We start from the raw sequence: 22,317 nt of genomic DNA, 5'->3' as shown, positions 1-22,317 counted from the left end.
AAGCCACTGGGATGTAGGAGAAGCCAGCATTTTTAGTAGACTGATCCCCCTGACATCCCAGAAAAGTAATAGGGCACCCTAGGGGGCACTGCAGTGGAACTGTTCCTGGGAGCAATTTATGAAGTCCACTGCAGTGACCCCTAGGGTGCCTGGCTGGTGTCCTGGCATGTGTAGGGGGACCAGTGCACTTGAAATGCTGGCTCTTCCCATGTCCAAATGGCTTGCATTAGGACATTTTTGACATGGACGTCTTTGGTTTCGAAAATCACCGAAGTCAGAAACGTTCATGTCTAGGGACGTCCAAATTTAAGGATTTGGATGTCTCTGATGGTATTTTCGAAACAAAAGATGGACGTTCATCTTGTTTCGAAAATATGGGTTTCCCCGCCCCTGGATTTTGCCATTTTGCAAGGACGTCCAAATCGCAACTTGGACATCCCTTTCGAAAATGCCCCTCCACATCTCTTATATTCTGCTTATAAGGTGCCACCTCTCTATCTAGGATAAATTATCAGCACCCTGGAGGAATTTTCTTGTGCTAGTCAGTACCAAGCATTTACCTTTGATTATCCCGTACTTTTCTTTTCAAAACACAATATTAGTGCTGTAGGGAAGATTAAATGCTTAGCATAATTAATATTACCACTATAGTCATGGATTAAGTGTCAATTCCATTTAGTGATAACCATTTTAAATCTGAAAAGTGCTCTTAAATTGTGGGAAGGAAATACACCTGTCTCCTGTCCTCTTCCCATCTGAAGATACCTTAAAATGTGCCCTTAAAAGTAGTCAAGGACAAGAGCCACTGATACCTGACATTTAAAGGATATCCATCAGGAGTCATCATTGTACTGATATCAAAGGTTTCAGCACTGGCATAATCGGGCCCTCCCCAGGGGGGGCTGAGGAACACCACATCAGCCTTTATTGTAGAAGCCAGCAACATGAAGTCTCCACAGATAAACTCAATCTGTTCTGAGACACCATAAACTTCTGAGTTGTTTCGAGCAAGATTGATCTTAACAGGATCAATGTCAATAGCAATCACTAGAGGGAGAGAGAGAGAAGCAGGAGATGTGTTAAGAGTCACTCTGGGGGGCACAGTTGGACTTCTAGGTAAGAGACACAAAAGACCCACACACAAACATTTGAGGAACACAGATTTCTTTAGAAAATAACATCTAGAAAGGAAAGTCAAACCTAATTAAGAAAAAAAAAACAGAACTCTTCTGTCTTCCAATTTTTGGAGGTACAAGGAAAGTTTTTGTCAAACTACATGACAATAATAAACAGGCATAAACATGGGATATGTTAAATTGGCCCAGGAAACACTTCCATACCCTCAAGAATTTAAACAAGCAAAGTACTGCACAGGATAATGGAAGAGTTAACAAGATTTATTTACAATTTTATTTTCTTAAAAAAAAAAAAAAAAAGTCAGTCAGACAGGTTTCATGGGATCTATCAAAGCCTTTAAACATTTGCCAGACCTAAAAAACATTAGGAGCATTTTTTTTGGCTGTGATGTAGTCTGATTTAGAACTTCTGTTAATCAAGATTTCATCTAAGGACTCTGCATTAGATTCTCTTGCATTTTGGTTGGTAAAGCCTGCTAAGAATGCGTATATCCTGTTTATTATTATTATATTTTTAATAAAAGGCAATTTTTTTTATTACTGCCATGAGTTTATCCTACAGTGTTAAAGGCACGGTTCATCTTTTGTGTCCAGTCTTTCTCCATTGAAGCAATAGATAAATAACTCCGTATACAGCAACAACTGAATAGAAAGATAATTAGTGAATCTGATAAATATAACATAGTAAAACAAAAACAGATTAACAAATACATAAATATAAGCCATACACATGGCTGAATACTTGTCTATAATTATAGTAAGATATGTTTAATTTATAGACCAATTCCTAATTATCTACTTCTGGAAATGGTATTCAGTAGTTGGCTAATGCGATTCAGCGCAGTAATTTGTCATGGTAGGCATACAGCTCCTGAGTGTCAAGGGTTTTCTTTTTTTATTTTGTTCTAATTTTGTGATTGTGATGTGTGTGTGTTTTTTTTTGGAGGCATTAGCTTAACAACCTTGGATGATACCTTTTGCAAGACCTGCGGTATCTTTTTCAGGATACCTTTTGACAGTTCTGCTTTTGTATTTTCTTTTTAATCCTTTACACAACTAATATTACCCTTTTTTGGTACCATTTTTCCTCTTTGCCCTTTTATTTTAGGTTCCCCAGTCCTGAACTATCACCTTGATTCCTTCTCTCTCTCTCTCATGCACCATCATTTGTTTGAATACAGTGCCCTGAGCCAGACCATATGTTGAAACATGTTGGACAACTGAATAGGCTATGGACTTTGTATACATTTGATGATTTTATATATGCATTTATGATTTTTTTCTATTTTTAAATCTTTAATGCTTACATAATTCAATGTAAAAGTACAACTAAACAAGTAAACATCAAGGGGAAGCCCCCCCCCCCAAATCAGGAAAACAATTACATCAAAGAAATTCAGGAAAGAATCCCTACATTTCTGTACCTAATATCTAGACCTAGGGCTTCTTTTACAAAGCCGTGCGGCAAATGAGAGGAAACCCATAGGAACTGAATGGGCTTTCTCTCATTTGCCGCACCGAGAATTGGTAGAAGAGGCCCCTTAATTACCTCCATTAGATGGAAATATACTACTTAACTTCAATAGCAGTTGTTTCAACTGGATTGAATTAAAGAAAATATATTTAGAATCAGGAAAATTAAGCAGACATTTACAGGGGGAATTTTACAAAAAAAGCTGCCCCTAGAGCTAAAACCCATGGTTTCAACTGAAGAAAGGCCTAGCGCTACTGAGTGGCATGAGTCACAATCAGGAAAAATTTGCAATTTACCATCACAAAAAAGGAAATCTTTCTTCTTCAAATATGATTTCAAAACAGTAGCCTTATCCTTTCAGACAAAAAGGTTACAAGGAGGGTTGCCCATTCAGAAATATTGTCCTGCAACGTTTCAAGAAACGTAGTCAAATTAAAACAAACATCCAATGACAATATATCCAAATGTATCCCCCCTCCCCCCCCCCCCAGTTATGTGACTCACTTGTTTAAGTACTAACTAATAACAACTCTCGGCGGCCATTTTGAATCGGCGCCAGGACCGAAGCAGCAAGGAACAGTATGCAGGCGCTCCAGGCAGGAAAGAGGAGGCTCTTTCCTGCCCCAAAGAAGTCACTAGACCACCAGGGCAGTATAGTAAGGTAAGGGGAGGGGAGGATAGGACACCCTTAGGGGTGTGTGAAAGGGGTGGGGCAGTATGTGGCAGAGGCGGGGCAGGTGTCCTCCTTTTTGGGGGGAGCAAATATGGTAACCCTACCTCTTACTAAATTAAAACATTAAAATTTATCTACTTCAACCTTCAAACACCGTTTCTATCAGACACAACTCTTATTAACAAGCCCTGCATTTACCAATGGGTTGACAAAAAGCACAACAATAACAAAGGAATGGTTTTCCTTCAGGGATGAACTAAACAGTTCTTCTTACTGGCTAGTCACAAAAACAGCTTATGACACTGTTGAGAACCAAGCACAGTGCAGGAAGAAACTATATGGCAAATCCATGCACTCTGCTAGACCTGGGGCAGGGCTTCTCAACCCAGTTGTCAAGGAACTCCAAGCCAGTCTGTTATTCAATATATCTACAAAGAATATGCATGAGATCTGTTTGCCTCCATTGTAGTCAAATATACTGAGATCTCATGTATATTCACTGTGGATATCTCAAAAACCAGACTGGCTAGGACTGGGTTGAGAAACTGTGGCTTGGGGGTTAGACATGCTTGAAGATGCCATGCCCCTATGCAATAGATGTTTCCCAACAGTTACACTAGGTCAAAATCTGCAATCACAACAGTACAGGTATTCTATGCTGTAGCAGGGAATGATATTTCAATCATATTATATTGATGTCTCAGTGAGAAAATCTACACAACAACCCACTCCATACAGAGAAAGGAAAGGATTTATGAGCTTCAACTGATGGCGCGTTACAATTCTTGCTGGTCAAAAGCCAGACTAATCTTTAGGCTATACATAACGAATATTCATAACGATACGTCAATGAGTGGAGGAGTGGCCTAGTGGTTAGAGCACTGGTCTTGCAATCCAGAAGTGGCCGGTTCAAATCCCACTGCTGCTCCTTGTGATCTTGGGCAAGTCACTTAACCCTCCATTGCCTAACCCTCCATTGCCTCAGATACAAACTTACCGATTGTGAGCCCTCCTGGAACAGAGAAATATCCAGAGTACCTGAATGTAGCTTACCTTGAGCTACTATTGAAAAAGGTGTGAGCAAAATCTAAATAAATAAATAAAATAAAAGGCTTGGCTTAAACTAGGGCTGTTCACATTTCCAAGGACCAGAGCTGATCATCCCAACTGTGTGCCGTTCACAGATTACCTCTTTTTCCTGCCAATGCAAACTGGATTGCATTCCCTCCAACGCCACAGAAAGCGTCCACGATGATGTCACAACTGAAGGGCTGTCGTACGCGGTCTGCGATGTGCTGAGCAATCTTCTCTGGCGTGACGGAAAACCAGCCCTCTGACAAAGAGAAATTTTTAAAAATTGCCATCACAAAGTCTAACTACTGGAGCCTGAATTCCACATATGTGATTATAAATTAAGCAAAAATGGCCACATAATATAAATCAAACTATTACAAATAGCTTACTGCTTCTGTGAATTGCAGTAGAATGCAAGGACAGCAGAGAGGATGGAACACATCTTTTACTACAAAGCTTGTCTTGTTAGGTCAATCAATTTTTCATTACCTTTACAAGGTGATTAAAAGCTGCCACTCAGCTTAACTGAAAAAAAAAGTCACTGGCCTAATAAAACATTCAGTGGAAGCAGTGCTATTTTACCGTGTGTGTGTGTGTGTGTGTGTGTGTGTGTGTGTGTGTGGTGGTGGTGGTGGGGGGGGGGGGGGGCTTTAATGTTTCTTAAGCTTGTAAAATATCAGTTGAGTGAAGGGACAGAGAGCACAATGAACGTCAGAATAGGATGGACAAATGTTTTGTCTCTGAAATTAAGGTCAATCTGCAAGCTAAAATCTCCTAAGAGGGAAAGATCAAGGGCTTGGTCTCTCAGAAATACCTCTTAAATTGTGCAATCATATTCCACTGGAGTTGAGGAGGATTCAGGGCCGTTATTCATTTTGGCATAAACTGAAAACATTTGAGAGGTCAAATTTACTATAGACTATAAAGGGAAATTTATAATAAGCACTGATTTTTTGTTTCTGAGTAGCACTGGCCAGATGTTTTTACATGTTTAGAGTTATATGTTTAAACTGTACTGAACTGCTGGATTTTATGGGTTTTGTATTCTATGTTCTGCTGTGTACTCTTTTCAACTGAAAAGACAGAATATAAATCTTTAAAATGTAATCAGTCTGCAATTCACTAGCCAAAAAAGAAAAAAAAAAAAAAAAAAAAAAAGAGACTTGCCAATACCGTTTCTTGAGTGAAACCCCAAGGGCAGCCAAAGCATCAGGCAGACTAAGGGATCACAGCCGCACTCAAAATAAAAAAAATTAATAAAAGAAGGCTCTGACAGCCACATAAAGTCAAAGAATTAACAGCGTATACTTTTACCTGCAGGAAGAGTTGGCATTTTTACCTTTGTAAATGGCTTCTGGACATTGCCTTCATTATTGGGCCTATCTACTAAGCCATGACAAAAAGTGTTCGGCACCGTTGCCAGCACATGGGTTTTCCACTCCCTTTGGCCACTTTTAGCATGGTAAAATGTTCGCATTTCCTTAGTTCTTTAATGGCGATGAGTTAATTTCCCAATTAGCGCGTGGCCATTACTGCGGGAGCCCTTACCGATACCTATTTTGTTGGCATTAAGGGTTCCCACGCTAACCCCATGGTAATTGGACAGCGTGCAGCAATGTGCCCGTGCAACCCGATTCTCCACTCTTAGTCGTGCCTCCTGCGCTGAAAAATAAAAAATATTTTTTTGGCACAGGATTAATTGCAAGCTGATGAGCAAACTATCGAACGACGTCTCAGCGCATCCTGCTGCAGTGCTTTTTGCCGTGCGAGTGCTTACCGCAGCTTAGTAAAAGGGCCCCTATCTTATCTATTATCTATATGTAGATACAGATTTAAATATTACATTTTTCTTTTGTAAATATATGTAAGCATGAAGAGCAATTTTACAAACTAGACACCTATGGTTATGTGCACCTTTACGCACGTAAATGCTGAAAGAATTAACACTTACATGTGTAAGTGCCCTAAATGTTATTCTATAAGGGTGTACATAAGTGTTGCAGCATGAAAGTGCAAGGGGGATGTACATGTGTGTGGCTTCCAGTTACACACGGCACCATTGCAATGGATGCCTAGTTATAGAATTGTCCTAAAGGTGTTCATCAAATATGCATTTTTATAGGATTGTTCTGGGAGGAATGGTATTGGGATGGCCACGACTGTTGAGTTTAATTATCAAAAGCTTTGGGGGTGAGAGTGGGGAATGACAAGAGGCGCTAAAGGTCTAAAAGTTAATTCAGTGGACTGCAAGGCTGATGGTTTGGCTAGGGTACCTAATACCCTTACGCTGGCTTTGGAAATACATGAGCTAACATCATTAGCTGACTGCCACTGCATAGCCTCAGCATTTCAGCACCATCCTGAGCTCTGCTTTCTAACACTCTATTCAAATTCTGGTATCACTTCAGCAACAGCAACATAAAACTGCTCCTTGTGAAATTACTCAAACCTATGCAGCAAACCTTCCATAACATAATAGCATTAATTTTCAGGACACAGACTGCAAGAACATCAATACACCTCCTGTCGGGGAAGCCAAACAAATTGAACTGCTATAGAAACCCACCTAGAAACTACATGTGAAAAGAATCCCTCACCTTGGTAATGCACACAGGACACAGACAAACCCTCACCAATTACAGAATAAGAGACAAAAAATTAGAAAACAGAAATTCTGAGAACCCAGTCTCTGTGACTAGTACAACCCAGGAAAAATAAAAATAAAATTACTGTAATATGTAAAATACAAAGATGTAAGAATCACACATTTGCAAACTGAGCACTTTACCAAACACTGAAAACTGAAAATAAGCCTTCTTTTCATACCACTGTTGTGTAGGCAATTTATTTGTCCCCGCCTCTTTCTATGCGCCTTTTGTTGGTCTTCTCTTAAATCCTTTCCCCAAGTTTCCTTTTGTTTTCTTCTGTCTTTCCCCTTCCTTATCTGTCTGACACTGATCTTTCCCTTTCATTTTATGTCCATTTCTTTATTCTGTGCCTCTCTATTCACTTATTATTATTATTATTACATTTGTATCCCAAATTATCCCACCTTTTTACAGGCTCAATGTGGCTTACAATTCATCGTGGATACTGGAAATAGAAGAGAATGTACATTTGGTATTACAGCGAGTTTTGGGTACATGATGGTGAAATACATAATAATATTAGAGATAGAAAAGAGTATACATTTGTTTTAGCAGAAGTTTTGGCTACATGATGGTAAAATACATAATAGTGTTAAAGCCATAGACATTAGGTGCGTGATAGTGTGAAAGCAGAAGACAGTAAAGAACATTCCTGGGTAACTTAAAGAAAGTAGAGTTACGTGTGTTGTTCTTTAGGATATATTTTGTCAAAGAGATAAGTTTTCAGGAGTTTGCGGAAATTGGTCATTTCATAGATCGATTTCAGGTTACGTGGCAGTGAATTCCAGAGCTGTGTGCTTGTATAGGAAAAGGTTGATGAATGCACTGATTTGTATTTCAAGCCTTTACATTTAGGAGGATGAAGATTGAGGAATGTGCGGGAGGATTCTTTTGCATTTCTGGGTGGTAGTTCTATTAGGTGCGACATGTAGGCTGGGGTGTCGCCATAGATGATTTTATGGACCAAGGTACAGAGTTTGAACGTGATGCGTTCTTTGAGTGGGAGCCAGTGTAGTTTTTCGCGAAGGGGTGTTGCGCTTTCGTATGTTGGTTTGACGAATTTAAGTCTGGCTGCCGTGTTCTGGGCTGTTTGGAGTTTTTTTGAGTATTTGCTCTTTGCAGCCGGCGTAGAGTGAATTACAATAGTCCAGATGACTAAGTACCAGCGATTGTACCAGGTATCGGAAGACGTTCCTTGGGAAAAATGGTCTGACTCGTTTTAGTTTCCACATTGAATGGAACATCTTTTTAGTTGTGTTTTTTGCATGGTTCTCAAGTGTTAGGTGTCGGTCGATGGTGACTCCAAGGATTTTTAGGGTGTTAGAGACTGGTAGACTTAGATTAGGTGTGTTGATTGTGGTGAATTCCTTCTTGTTGAATTGTGAGGTGAGTACTAGGCATTGGGTTTTTTCGGCATTTAGTTTCAGTCGAAATGCATCTGCCCAGGAGCTCATAGTGTGTAGGCTTTGGTTGATTTCGTCAGAGATTTCTCTTAGATCTTGTTTGAAAGGGATAAAGATTGTTACATCATCAGCATATATGTGTGGGTTTAGGTTCTGATTCGATAATAGCTTAGCCAAGGGTGTCATCATTAGGTTGAATATGGTTGGTGAGAGGGGGGATCCCTGTGGAACTCCGCATTCAGGTGTCCATGTGGCTGATGTTGTCGAATTTGATGTCACTTGATATGAGTGGGTGGTTAGGAAACCCCTGAACCATCTGAGAACGTTACCTCCGATTCCGAAGTATTCGAGGATGTATAATAAAATTCCTTGGTCGACCATGTCGAATGCGCTTGACATGTCAAATTGTAGCAGTAGTATGTTGTTGCCGTTTGCTATCATTTGTTTGAGTTTGGTCATAAGTGTGACTAGTACGGTTTCTGTGCTGTGGTTAGAGCGAAATCCTGACTGGCAGTCGTGCAGTATTGAGAACTTGTTTAGATACTCTGTGAGTTGTTTGGTCACCATGCTTTCTGTTATTTTGGTGAATAGGGGAATGGATGCTACTGGTCTATAGTTCGTTAGTTCATTAGTATTTTTCTTATAGCTAGATTTCACATATCCATTCACTCCATCTCTACCTTCTAGTCCTAAGTCTCCTTTTTTGCACCTCTTACCTAATAACTTTTCATCCTTCATTCTCACTCTTCCCTTCAATCTATTCTATTTCCTCCTTGATTTCTCACTCCTTTCCAAGCCTTCTGTTTCACGTCTCTTTCACACAAACTCTGTAACCTCTATTTTCAACCAGCCGACTCAACCACCTCCCAGCCCTCATATCTTTTTATGCCACTTGTCCCCTCACCAGCTAAAAAAAAAAAACTTCTCCTCTGTTACTCATCCCTCTTTCATGGCCTCCAGCCCTTTCTTCTGATTCTTAGTCCCTAAACTTCCTCTCCAGCTCCTCTATTTCCACCTTCTATCATCCCTTCACTAATCCATCCCTTTCCTCATTCTAACCCCTTCCCCAGTACTCCGTGTCCTTCACAGTTTTATATCATCTCTCCACCCGATCCCACTTTTTTATGCCTTGTCTCAAATATCCCAGGCCCTCTGATACACCCTTACATTTACCCCCACCCAGGTGTCTTGCCCTCATAGATACACAATCCTTAAATCTCTACTCACATCTCTCATTCCTCATCCCCACCATTGCCAAGTCTCCATTCAGTCACTAAGACTCCACATTTTTTCTTTCAAAAGATGATAAATTATTGTTTGATTTTTTAGTATCTGTCGCATTAACATTAATAATATCGCATTGAAAAGATAACTCTCAACTGAATGTTTACCTTTGGTGGAACTGGATCTTATTATACAAAAAATATGAACAGCCTATTACATATTCCTTGCCTGGTCCTAAAACTGGTCTTAAGAAACGGAAAATTTTAGACCTTTTTCTCTCTTCTATTGCTTAGCCATATAGCATTGTTTTTAAAACTCAGCTTTGCCTATTTCATTATATTGTATTATATGCTTTTTTTCTCCTGATTTAAAAATGTTTGTTGTATTTTTTTAAAAAAATGTAATAAAAATATTTTGAGAAAAAAAAGACTCCACTCTCTCACCAAGTCCAGAGTCCTCATATAATCCCCAAGTTCCTGTTCTCCCTTATCCGAGTCCCCTCCTAATTTCAAATCATTACAGCCATTTTTCCTGGGGGGGGGGGGGGGGGGGGTGCGGGGTAAGTACTTGCCATCCCTAGATTTAACATATTTATAAATGAGTTAGATATGGGAATAACTAATGAGGTAATTAAAATTTCTGACAACATTCAAAGTTGTTAAATCACAAGAAGATTGTACAAAATTGAAAGAGGACCTTACGAGACTGGGCATCCAAATGGAGTTTGACGTTTAATGTGAGCAAGTGCAAAGTGATGCATGTGGGAAAGAGGAACCTGAACTGTTGCTACATGATGCAAGGTTCCTCATTAGGAGTCACCAATCAGGAAAAGGATCTAGGTGTCATCGTCGATGATATGTTGAAACCCTCTGCTCAGTGTATGGCAGCTGCTAAGAAAGCAAATAGAACGCTAGGTATTATTAGGAAATGAATGGAAAACAAAAAAATGAGGATGTTGTAATGCCTTTGTATCGATCCATGATGCGACCACTCCTTGAATACTGTGTGCAATTCTGGTCACCGCATCTCAAAAAAGTTACAGTGGAATTAGAAAAGGTACAGAGAAGGGCAACAAAAATGATAAAGGGGATAGGATGACTTCCCTATGAGGAAAGGCTGAAGCGGCTAGGGCTCTTCAGCTTGAAGATGGCTGAGGGGAGATATAATAGAGGTATATAAAATAATGAGTGGAGTGGAACGGGTAGATGTGAATCGCTTGTTTACTCTTTCCAAAAATACTAGGACTAGGGGGCATGCAATGAAGCCTCAAAGTAGTAAATTTTAAACAAATCAGAGAAAATATTTCTTCACTTAACTCTGGAATTTGTTGATAGAGAATGTGGTAAAAGCAGTTAGCTTAGCAGGGGTTAAAAAAGGACTAGACATCTTCCTAAAAGAAAAGTCCATAAGCCATTATTAAGATGGACTTGGGAAAATCCACTGCTTATTTCTAGGATAAACAGCATAAAATATATTGTACTGTTTTGGGATCTTGCCAGATACTTGTGACCTAGATTGGAAATAGGATACTGGGTTTGATGGACCTTTGGTCTGTCCCAGTATGGCAACACTTATGTTCCTTTTCCTGTAGCGATACCATTTAACCAGGCTCATAATTTCTCTCATATGCTCCCCAGGATCATTCCATCTCTCTCAATTCCCAGACTCCCCCATCTGTATGCATAACCGCTCTCTTTCACTTTTGCTTACTTTACCAATCATTTTATAATTCACCTCTTCATCCAATGACCAGAGGTGGCAGAAGGAGAAAGAGCACAGAGGGATTCTTCTTTCCTTCTTTCTCTGCAGCCAGTAATTGCAGTGATTGTGGTCACACAGAAGGGAACAGGACCCCACACTTCAGGGCCAGGCTTGCAGCAGCAATTATGGTCACAGGAGAGAGAGCAGGATGCAATATTCTGCTGGTAGCAATGATTGCAGTGGATGCACAGGTAGGTTCTGGATGAGGTTATTCTGACTGCTAGAAGAGGGCTAGGGAGAAGCAGATCTGTAACACTTCCAACTCTGGCTGGTGGCAAATCACCACTGGAGGTAGGGAGCAGCAGAATTAAGGAGTAGTTATGGGGATTTCAAGTATCCGTCTCTATACTTGTACGCTCCCCCGCCTGCAGAACCACTGGTGTAGCCATATCATGGCATGATCAGACACCTCTATAGCACCAATCTCTATCTCTCACCTTCTCAAACCAGAAAACCTATATGAAATAATCCTATGTGCTTGCAAGATATCTGTCTAGTTCTGCTGTTGGGTAAAGAATTCTCCACATCTCAGCAAATCACATCCTTCACAGACACTAATCAATATACTCATTTGGAGTGGGCTGGCTCCAGCAGACAGATCCATTGCTGTGTCTAAAATACAATTAAGTCTCCCCCTATCAGAGGTTATCACAAGAGCTCATGGTCGAAGCTGTTATGTGAGGACACATTCAAACTTTTCATCTAAATGACACCTCTCAAGGGCAAAGTCAAAGAAGGGAACCAGATCTTCCATTAAAGCTGGCCATTGCTGCAAGACAACCAGACCTCTTAGGAGTGTCACAGGTGAGTCTACTAACAAATGAATCAGGTCCGCATACCAGGGCAGAGAGGACAGTCCACAGCCACAAAGCGGACCAGAAACATGTACATTGCCTCCTTTTGAAGGTCTATCGGAGGCCATGATGGAAAGACATCATGTAGTAGTAGTAGTAGGGATCCTGCCTGAGCCAGGGCTGAACTAGCAGGTCTATCCCTGCCAACCTCAATTCATTCCTGTTGCTGACTAAGGAAGGGCACTTCACATTCTGCTAGGTCACCATCAGATTGAAACACGGACGCCTCAAATGGTTCACCAGTAGCTGAATTACCGAGGGGTTCAGTTTCCACTCTCCTGGGTTCAGGGACTGCCTGCTGAGATAGTCCACCTGAATACTCTCCACTTCAGTAAAATGCACCACTGAGACTGGTGCAAGATTGGGCTGTGCCAAGCTGAAAAGCTAGTCAATCACTCTCCTGCACCATTGTGGCACTTGTGGTTCCTCCCTATACATTAATGTCTATTACTGTAGATGCATTGTTGGACCTCACCCAAACTGCCTTTCCTTAGATCAGTGGAAGAAGTGCTGTAGAGCCAAGCATAGGGCTGTTGCTTCCCAGTGATTGATGGTCCATGATTTGTCCTACATAATACCACCCCCCCCCCCCCCCACCAAAGTCTTGCAGATGTCACTACCACTCAATCTGGAATGTCCAGAGGAACTCTTAAGGAGACGAAATGGAACATCCCACCAAGCCAACTACCAAGGAATGACAAGGAGAACAGAAGCTAGATCACAAACTTATGAAACTTGGGGGACCACCAAGACAAGGCACACTAGATCAGCCTCGTGTGAGCCTTTGCCTACAAGACCACTTCCAGTGTCTATGCCATGAAACTAAGGAGCTGCAGGTAGGTAGTTCCTAGTCCTCGGGGCCTGCTTTGTGTAAAAATTCTCCATCTGGCCCCTTCTTCACAGGAAAGCCCGGCCACTCTCTGTTTTGTATTGAAGCACTTTCTAAGGGACCAGCTGACTCTTAGCACAGTTCACCACTCAGCCCTTATGTTCTCACAGCTGGATTACTCTGGCTAACGCCACTTTTGAATTTGCTTCTGAATCAGCAAGAATCAACCGATCATTTAACAGGATGAACTCAAATGTTTTCCCTAGAGACCACAAAGAACAGGAAAACATCTCTACGCAAAGCAGAAAAGCAGAGAATACAATACAAGCTTCACTGCAGCGAGTGTTGAATAAAACACCTTTATTAGCACCAAACAGAGACCCGACATGGGGCAATCTCTACTTTTTTGCTTCCTTACAGAGATACATGGCCTCTACCTTTCCTTACAGAGCTACATGTATCACTACCTTGGAAAAGGTTTTGGGAGCTGTTGCTATACCAAAAGGGCAGCACCCTGAATTGAAAGTGCTTGCCCAGAATGTAGAAATGCAGGTATTGCTTGTGGTTGTCCATCATCACAATGTGGAACTGCAATTTAGCTAGATCCAGAGGTAAGACATTCCCCAGGATGGACTATGACTGACAACATCTACCTGCAAACATGCAGAACATAAAGGGATGCATTGACCCTTTTCAGGTCCAGAGTGGATAGAATGTGCTTCCTTTTCTTGAGCACTACAAAATAGATGGGAGTAGTGCCCCCCCACTGCTCCTGGACATGCATGATCCCAGCTGAATCAACCACCGTAATGTCACCTCTACAGACTGTCTTTTGAGAGATGAGCCATAGAAGGACAGCAAACATTACAAAACAAAACAGGCTTTGAGAGCTACAGGGCATAGCCCTGTTGAACAAACTCCAAGACCCACTGGTTAGAGATACAGTCTCATTTTAGATGGAACAGGCAGAGCCACCCCCTACATGCACCCTCCATGGAGAGGGCTTGTTGACCCTCACTGGGGCCCCTTGATTTCACTCCTCAAAAAGGCTGTCCTTTCTGATATCTTGACCTAGAGAAGCCATATAAAGACCTCCTACTGAAACAGTTTTGGCCCGGGACCTGCTCCCAAATCATTGAATTGAAGACACCATCCTGTTTCTCTGGAAGCCTCCGAGGCTGGCTCTCACCCTGGTCTTTAACAAGCTTCTCCAGATCCTCTCCAAACAATAAGCAGCCCCAAAAAGGGAGCCTGCCCAAATGAGATTTTGAGAACAAATCTAATCAGAACCAGAGCCACCTGTAGGCAAGAGCCTATACCAGTGATGGCGAACCTATGACACGCGTGCCAGAGACGGCACGCAGAGCCCTCTCTGTTGGCACGTGCGCAGTCGCCAGGGCTGCCGAGAGGGGGATGCAGGGGGGACAAAATTCCCCGGGCCGTCACCGCAGTCTCCTCCACCCAGTGGTGTGCTGGAGCCAGCTTGCACGAGCTGGTTGTTCTTGAGGGCAAGCCGGCTCTCCTCTCTCTCTCTCTCTCTCTCTCCCTCCCCCGAGCTACAGGGTCCATCAGAGTACCTGAAGGCGGCATTCTTCGGGGCAGGCAGGAAAGATCCCCAGTCTTGCCTTCCCGCTGTCGGGGCTGACCCTCCCCCACTGCCAGATCGCTCTTTAAAAATGGACACCGAGACTTCTAGTGGCGGCCTCGCGAGACTTCTGCTGAAGTCTTGGAGTCCACCCTTGTAATTCTCGGTGGCAGTAGCGCCGCGGGAGAGTCAGCGCTGGCAGAGGGCAGGCAAGACTGGGGTTCTTTCCTGCCTGCCCCGAAGAATCCACTGGACAACCTGGGTGGCTGAAGGGGGGGGGCAGGGGAGTGAGGAAAATCGCTGGGTATGGGTGGCTGGAGGGGGTGCAGGGGAGAGAGGAGAATTGCTGGGCATGGGTGGCTGGAGGGGGGCAGGGGAGTGAGGAGAATCGCTGGGTATGGGTGGCTGGAGGGGGGGACAGGGGACAGGAGAATCGCTGGGTATGGGTGGCTGGAGGGGGACAGGGGGAGAGAAGAGAATCGCTGGACATGGGTGGATGGAAGGGAGGGCAGGGGGAGAGGAGGGTTGCTGGACATGGGTGGATGGAGGGGAGAGAAGGGAGAGAGAAGAAATGCTGGACATGGATGAAGAAAACAGGCCGAAGCTGGATCCACTGGACAGTTAAGTCTGCGGAGGACCCAGCTTTTACTTACGGATGTTGGGCAAGAAATGAAGAAGAAAGGCGGAAGGTAAAGAAATAAATGGAAAGGAAGCCCTGGAAACAGAGTTAAGAGGACAGATAGCAGCAGAATCGGATACTGAGCCAGCATGATCAGAAAAACAAAGTCACCAGATAACAAAGATAAAAAAAATCATTTTATTTTCATTATAGTGTTTGGAATATGTCCACTTTGAGAATCAGGTGCTCAACCTTAAAAGTTTATATTTATTTACTTATTTATGGCATTTTATCCCACATTAAACATGAATTAGATTGGAACCTGGGATCATTTAATTTGCAACAGCAAAAATCACATTAATTATTCAAAAGCATGCCAAATGCTTTTAAAGTTCTGTTATTCAGGTTAAATTGCCCTATTGGCACTTTGCGATAAATAATTAGATTTTGGGTTGCTGTTTGGGCACTCGGTCTCTGAAAGATTCGCCATCACTGGCCTATAGGCTAAAGCTCAGGATCTCAGAGGAATGGACATCTCTGGACTCAATAAGGGAAGGGCCCATGGACTGATCCCTGAGAGTCAAACACTGGACAAGGGACTTGACTCTGGACCACAGGTTCCATTCTAGGGAGTCAGGCCTATACTAAAAAAATCCTGCTGCACCAGTTCAACCTGCACCATTTGCTGGAGGCAGAGGAATACTGACAAGTTCCAGACTTTAGCTTTTCTGCCTCTATCTGCTGGTAGGGGGGCATAATTCATTGGTCTGGACTGGTGTAGCAGGAAGAAAAGAAGTTTTTGTAATTGAGATACAACAATTCCAGTCAAATCAAAAGCTGCTAGTAGTGGCTTCTAAGGACTTTCCTCTTTTTGAATAGATTCACACATTTCATCTGAAATAGTTCTGAATGTTTCTAGCAGATATGAGATTGCTTTAGCATTTTTGCTGGATCCTTTTTATTCTTTCCAACCCAAGAGAAGTTGGAAACAATTATACACAAGGGATCAGGAATGTCAGTTATTTTGCTCTTAGAAAGGCAGACAATCTGAAAATTTAACAAACTGGAAAAAAGCAGTAAGGCACACTAGGTTGAAAACTGGACGAGAGGTTGGAGAGAAATAAGCTCCACAAAAATGGCTGAATGCATTTTTATGGGAGATACCCTGAAAACCCCGACTGGCTGGGTGTGCTCCGAGGACTGGGTTGAAAACCTCTGGTTTATGCCCTTCATTTCATTTACTGGTTACATGCAAGGTCATCTAAAGCTCTTGTGGCTTCACAAGCTCCATGCACACAGCCATCCTCCACTGAACATTACTTATATCTGCCATGTACCTGCATCCAACTTGATGCCATCATCGAAACGAGAGAAGAGGCGGTATCGTTGGGCCCAGTACTTGGCCAGTTGTGGAACGGCAGCAATCTCGGGAGGCAACGATGGCATCTTTTTCTGCTTCCTCCTCTTTCTGATCCTTTTTTTCGGGGTGCTTCTTTCAGCTAAAAAAGAAAGGTCTATGTTTTTATTTTCAGTTTACTTTCACGTTACAGAAATTATATATTCTTGAGTCAGTACAGGAATTAAGAACTCAATCGAGCAAAAATCACTCACAACCAAAAACAAAACACTTTAGCCTAAGAAATTCAAGTAAGGAAAAACACAGGGACCAGCTTAAAACAAACTGCTATGAGCTCCAGCCCTAGATGAGAACTAAGTGAGATTTCCTGTGCTTACTACAGCTGCATAAATAAGAATATTGCTTAAAAGTATGACCTACTTCTTTATTTATTTATTTGTAACACTTATACCCGCAGTTACAGCAACAAGGAATCTCTTAAGCAGTTTTTTTGCAGCAACATAAGAATGTAAGAAAAGCCATGCTAAGTGAGACCAAAGTCCACTGAGCTCCACTGATCTAAGCATTCTGTCTCCAGCAATGGATCGTTCAGGTCACAAATAGCTGGAACATACCCAAAGGTAGATCTATTTCTCACAGGCCATTTCCAGAGATAAGCAATGGCTGTCCCAAACCTATCTAATACAATTTTAATGGAATTTTCCTCTAGGAACATGTCCAAATATCTCTTCGACCTTGCAGTGTTACTTACCTTAAGCACATTCTTCAGTTTAATTATGCACTGCATGAAAAAAAAAATAATTTTTCCAATTCATTTTCAGTCTGATGGTGGTTAATATCCTTTCGTTTTAGTAGATATCTCTTTTCCAAGCTGAAGAGCCCTAACCTGATTAGCCTTTCTTCATAAGTGAGATGTTCGATCCAATTCATCATCACTTTTGTTGTTCTTCTCTGGATCTTTGCTGAAATCAAAGAGGTGTAAAAAAAAGAGAAGGCATCTAAAACAGCATATGCAAGGCTATGAGATTCACACAGGCATCACTGTTTCTTAATGAGAGAAATCAGAGAAAAGAAACCCAAGCTGATGTAAGTGTTCAAAGGTAGGATGGAGCACTATACACTTGGGTGCAACTCCCAAACCACAAACCAACCAGCACATAGTCAGAAAAGTGGTAGCTGAGACATAACCCAATGAAAGGTGCAACTACGAATACCATCAATAATAATACCCACAGAACCAAACATCAAGCCTGTCAAGTAGGAGAGCGCTGGGAACGCCTGCACACCCGGGACACTTTCTGCCAGGATGAAGATCCACCCGCTGATGAACCCGAAGCCTCCGGGGAATGCTCTTCCTGTGGCAAATCACTAAAGCCCAGCTCATGCAAGTTTTCCAAGCCTCTTTAACTGTAGACAGCTTTTTTGATGTACCTCCCACCGTCAGCAGGAGTGCAAAAGGAAATAGCCACTGGTATCGCAACTATGCTTGCTGAAGACACCATGTAACTGCACGAAAGTCTCTACAGCACTGCAGAGTGCGACTGGCCAGATCTTGGTAAACTGAGAGTTTACCATTGTTCCACACTACTTTCTTCAATGCTTTGGCTTTTCTTAAAACTTGCTCTTTCAAAGCAAAATCCGCAAAGCAGGCTATTATACTTCTCGGGCGGGAATCAGCATGAGGACCCAAACTACTATGCACTCGGTCCAGTTTGACATGATCAAGTCCCTCAGCAGGTGCATCCAGAGAATCAGAGTGGAGTATAAAAGTGCACAAATCTTGCACAACCTGCGAACAGTTAACATCCTGATCCGACTCAGGGATGCCCTTGAATCGCAAGTTAGAGTGCCGGGAGTGGTTTTTGAGGTCCTCAACCGCATCTTGTAATTCGGCCTTCTCAGCAGCGCTTTGTTTTTGTACCGCGCACAGGGAATCTGGGTCAGTTCCCACTGAGTCCATCTGCTCTTCCACCTCCTACAGGCGAGTCCTGATCTCTGAGGTCTTGCTTCATGTCAGCTAGCATGCTGTGAACATCTGCATGCTAGCTGACATGTCAGTCTTTAATTCCTTGAACCACCACTGAACATTAACCTGGGAAATCCCTGCTTCGCTCCAGTCCCATTCCACAAGTGCTTCCTTGTCAGACTCTGAATGGTCAGATGCCATCTTGCCTGCATGCTCTGAGGTCTGATCAGCTCTAGAAGAAGTCGGGTGAACCTTCTGAGGCATCACATATTTATACTTTTCCAAACATTTGCAGGTATCTCTCCACACCACAATCCAAACACTTGCTACCAAAAAATGCTCACGAACAAGGGAGAAATCACTTTTAAAAGCACTCCAACGACAGAGCTCAATGCTCAGGCTGATCTGCTGCCGTAACATCACTTCCTCTCTTGTCTTGTAAACTTGGGGCGATCAGTGATGCATCTCTTTCATTTATGCATATCTAAAAAATGTGTGTTTCTTCTTTTTCAGTATTGCTAAAATCCACCTCTTTCTGGGCATACCACCAAAATGTTCATCCATTCTAACATTGTCTCCCTACTCCTCATGGGTATCCCATGAAACCATCTTTCCCCATTCTGATCCTAACCTAACACTCTCAGTGCTTTCATACCAATGTTGGTTCTACTTTATCCCTCACAGTGGCTTGGAGTATCAAACTACTGTTAGAACTTTTTGCCTTTCTTTTGGTGCCTATGGGATCCTTCAGGCTGCTCGTAGTCTTGAAGGGCTGTTACCTCTGTGGCAGATGCCTACCAGCAAGTTTTAAGCAATTTTCAGTAAAAATGGACAAAAAAAATTTCCACTGTTAAAGAGTGTGAAATTTCTTGTCTCAATGACTTTAATGGACCTGAATCAAGTTTTTGGAACCTGAAAACAAACTGCACAGCTGATTGGAAAAATGAACCAATCTGAAAATTTCTCCCATGCATATCCCTGGGACTTACAGAGGTCACTCATTTGTATGAAATTTCTTTATAACATTGTCACCCTACAATATTTACTAATACACAGATTTTGGAAACTAGTTGTATTCATCACATGCTTAACAGATGTTGTCAAAAATGCAAGGGGGGAGGGGAGGAAAAAAATTGATGAGCCAGAAAAGAATTACAATGTAGGAACAATGAGATAATAAATCAGACACAGAACACTGAAGAATTATACCTACCTTAAAAGTCGTTATTGGAATCTCTTGTTTACTGCTGCATTAGTAGAAGATCAATAAAGGATTAGCTTTAACTATCTGCTTTTAGTTATGGTATGCTGAGCCCGAAAGCAGCATTCTCTCTAGGGTACAAGATCAGTCCTGTCTGCAGAACGCCCTCCTCTGCTGTTCCCAGTGCAGAGCTTTCATTGCCATTAATATTAATTGGGTTGTCTGACTGAGTGTTTGTTTGTTTTACCTTTCCTATTTTATGATGGAGTTTGTTTCCTTTTTATCTAGGTTTTTTTTATTTTTTTATTTGTAGTTATAACCCGCTTAGATCCCCTAGCTGGGAATATGTGGTACAGTAAGTTTTTAACATCTGCATGTGAATATGCATGGTAGAAAAAATGCTTGTGGCCACTGCAGGTGTAACTTCCATATCAGAGCTCTGCATCGTGAATATTCAACCAATTTAGCAGTCAGAAGAATCCCTAGGAGCTATGCTCAAAAAAGAGAGATGTTTTCTGCTGCTTTTATGGCAGACCATTTTAACACTTATCACACCGACCTTAAATACTTTTATAAAAAGTATCAACTGTCTCCCTGAAGGCAAAAAGCAACCACCCACACCAAGTTACATTACACAAAAGACAAGCAAAATATAGCATAAAGCAAAATACCTACTTTAACTTATTTACTCCTGGAGGAATTTTGCACAGGCAACTACACACAGCAGAATTTCCACAAAACTCCCCGCCTTCGCATAATTCTGTATAAGGACCAAGGAGGCACAGCAACTGGCACCACTGACCTGCCCTGATGCTCACACAACAAGCCCTACCCAAGTGTGCAGCCCTCACCCATGCTACACCCCTCGGCTTCATGCCCTGTGCTCTTCAGCACAAGCACAGGAGGAGAGTGGCTGTACTTCTGAATGCATCTTCATTTGCCATGATGGCTGGGACTGCTAAATTTGAACTGTGCGGGACACCCTAGAGTCCTGTAGTTCAAATTCAGCCAGTCAGAACCAGCACAGCAGAGTATGATGTGGCCCAACAGGCAGACCCTCTCCTCCTCCAGTTGTGAGGAATGGTGCCAACAAGGGATGATGAGCAAACTACATGTGTGAGGAGCAGAAGTAGATGGAAGGGGCAAGCCGGGGTGGGGTGGGGGGCAGGAGGGGTGTTTTGATGACAACAGAATAGACTAACAGTGCTCTTTGATGAACTCCAATGGAAGAAGTCTGCAGTCCATGTCAGTAAAGATGGTACAGGTATTGGCATTGGGAGGGCACAAAATGGGACTGCGGCCATTGTCAGGGCTAGAGATTTTGAGCTTTGGATGAAGGATGCTCGCTGCGTGTGCTCAGCGATAGAAATATCTGAAGCCCACATGGTGAAAGAACTGCATGGTGAGAAGAGGGAACCAGTTACGACAAGGTCAGTATGGTGCTGTGAAAATCATTTTGATGAAGTTATGTCTCTTTGGTGCAGCATTATTTAGGGGCAATATCTTGAAATGGTTTAGTTTTGTGAATATATTTACAGTAATGAACCTCATGCCTAAGCCAGGGTATGAGGAGTATGATCCGAATCCCTCAAACTTAGTGCCAACATTAACCACAGTACTTGCATCATGCCAAAGAAAGCTTCCATAAGATGTAACATGTGTAGGCAACCTACACAGATATGCTTGAAAATTCTTTTTAAATCTACCCCATTTTTGTGGTTTCGGACTGCGTTTGTCATTTAAGAAATCTTCTTCTGAACCTAATTCACAGAGTAATATAGTTTGGGAGTGACACCACTATGATCAATACCATTTCTCTCTTTCAAAATTATGCCTGGTTTCCATGCATATTGGTTGGAATGGGGATATCCCAGGTGATCATAACCTCTTCATTCTACATAATTCTGTTAGGGCCACGATCCCAGTGCTTTTCTGGTACAAAGTTTCCAACAGAAGAGATGTGTCACCTTATTTTTTATTTTTGTTACATTTGTACCCCGCGCTTTCCCACTCATGGCAGGCTCAATGCGGCTTACATGGGGCAATGGAGGGTTAAGTGACTTGAAGCAAAAACAACAGTGGATCCAAAAAAACCTCTCAGATGGTGTCTTCTTAAACAAGTTCTTTATTGTAAAGTGAATAAAAATGAATAAAAACAACAGCCCGACACGAAATCGTGTTTCGGCCGTATAGGCCTGCGTCAGGGGTCTATTTCCTTCCAATCAAGAAAGAAATATGTAGATAAAATTAGCTGAACAAATTTCTGCAAATTGAAATGCTCGATTCAAGGATACTGCCACATAAACTTTCCTGTCAAGCCAGTGATTACACAAATGTAAAAGCGGAATCACTGGCTTGACAGGAAAGTTTATGTGGCAGTATCCTTGAATCGAGCATTTCAATTTGCAGAAATTTGTTCAGCTAATTTTATCTACATATTTCTTTCTTGATTGGAAGGAAATAGACCCCTGACGCAGGCCTATACGGCCGAAACACGATTTCGTGTCGGGCTG

The 22,317-nt window shown here is 42.2% G+C and overlaps 1 protein-coding gene across 1 annotated transcript in view; it reads right to left on the bottom strand.

Annotated features, from left to right (window-relative positions):
• The window catches only part of TGS1 (trimethylguanosine synthase 1), a 126,566-nt gene that overhangs the window by 51,916 nt on the left and 52,333 nt on the right, over positions 1–22,317 (bottom strand). The window contains exons 9-11 of the mRNA XM_030214529.1: positions 16,618–16,779; positions 4,473–4,616; positions 831–1,047 (exon numbers count right to left, since the gene is read on the bottom strand). Of these exons, the coding sequence (XP_030070389.1) occupies positions 831–1,047; positions 4,473–4,616; positions 16,618–16,779 (523 nt within the window). The remainder of the gene's footprint in view (positions 1–830; positions 1,048–4,472; positions 4,617–16,617; positions 16,780–22,317) is intronic.

Source organism: Microcaecilia unicolor, chromosome 1 (genome assembly GCF_901765095.1).
Source record: "Microcaecilia unicolor chromosome 1, aMicUni1.1, whole genome shotgun sequence".
NCBI lineage: Eukaryota > Metazoa > Chordata > Amphibia > Gymnophiona > Siphonopidae > Microcaecilia > Microcaecilia unicolor.
The sequence above is the reverse complement of the archived record's forward strand: the minus strand, read 5'-3'. Positions and strand labels throughout refer to the sequence as shown.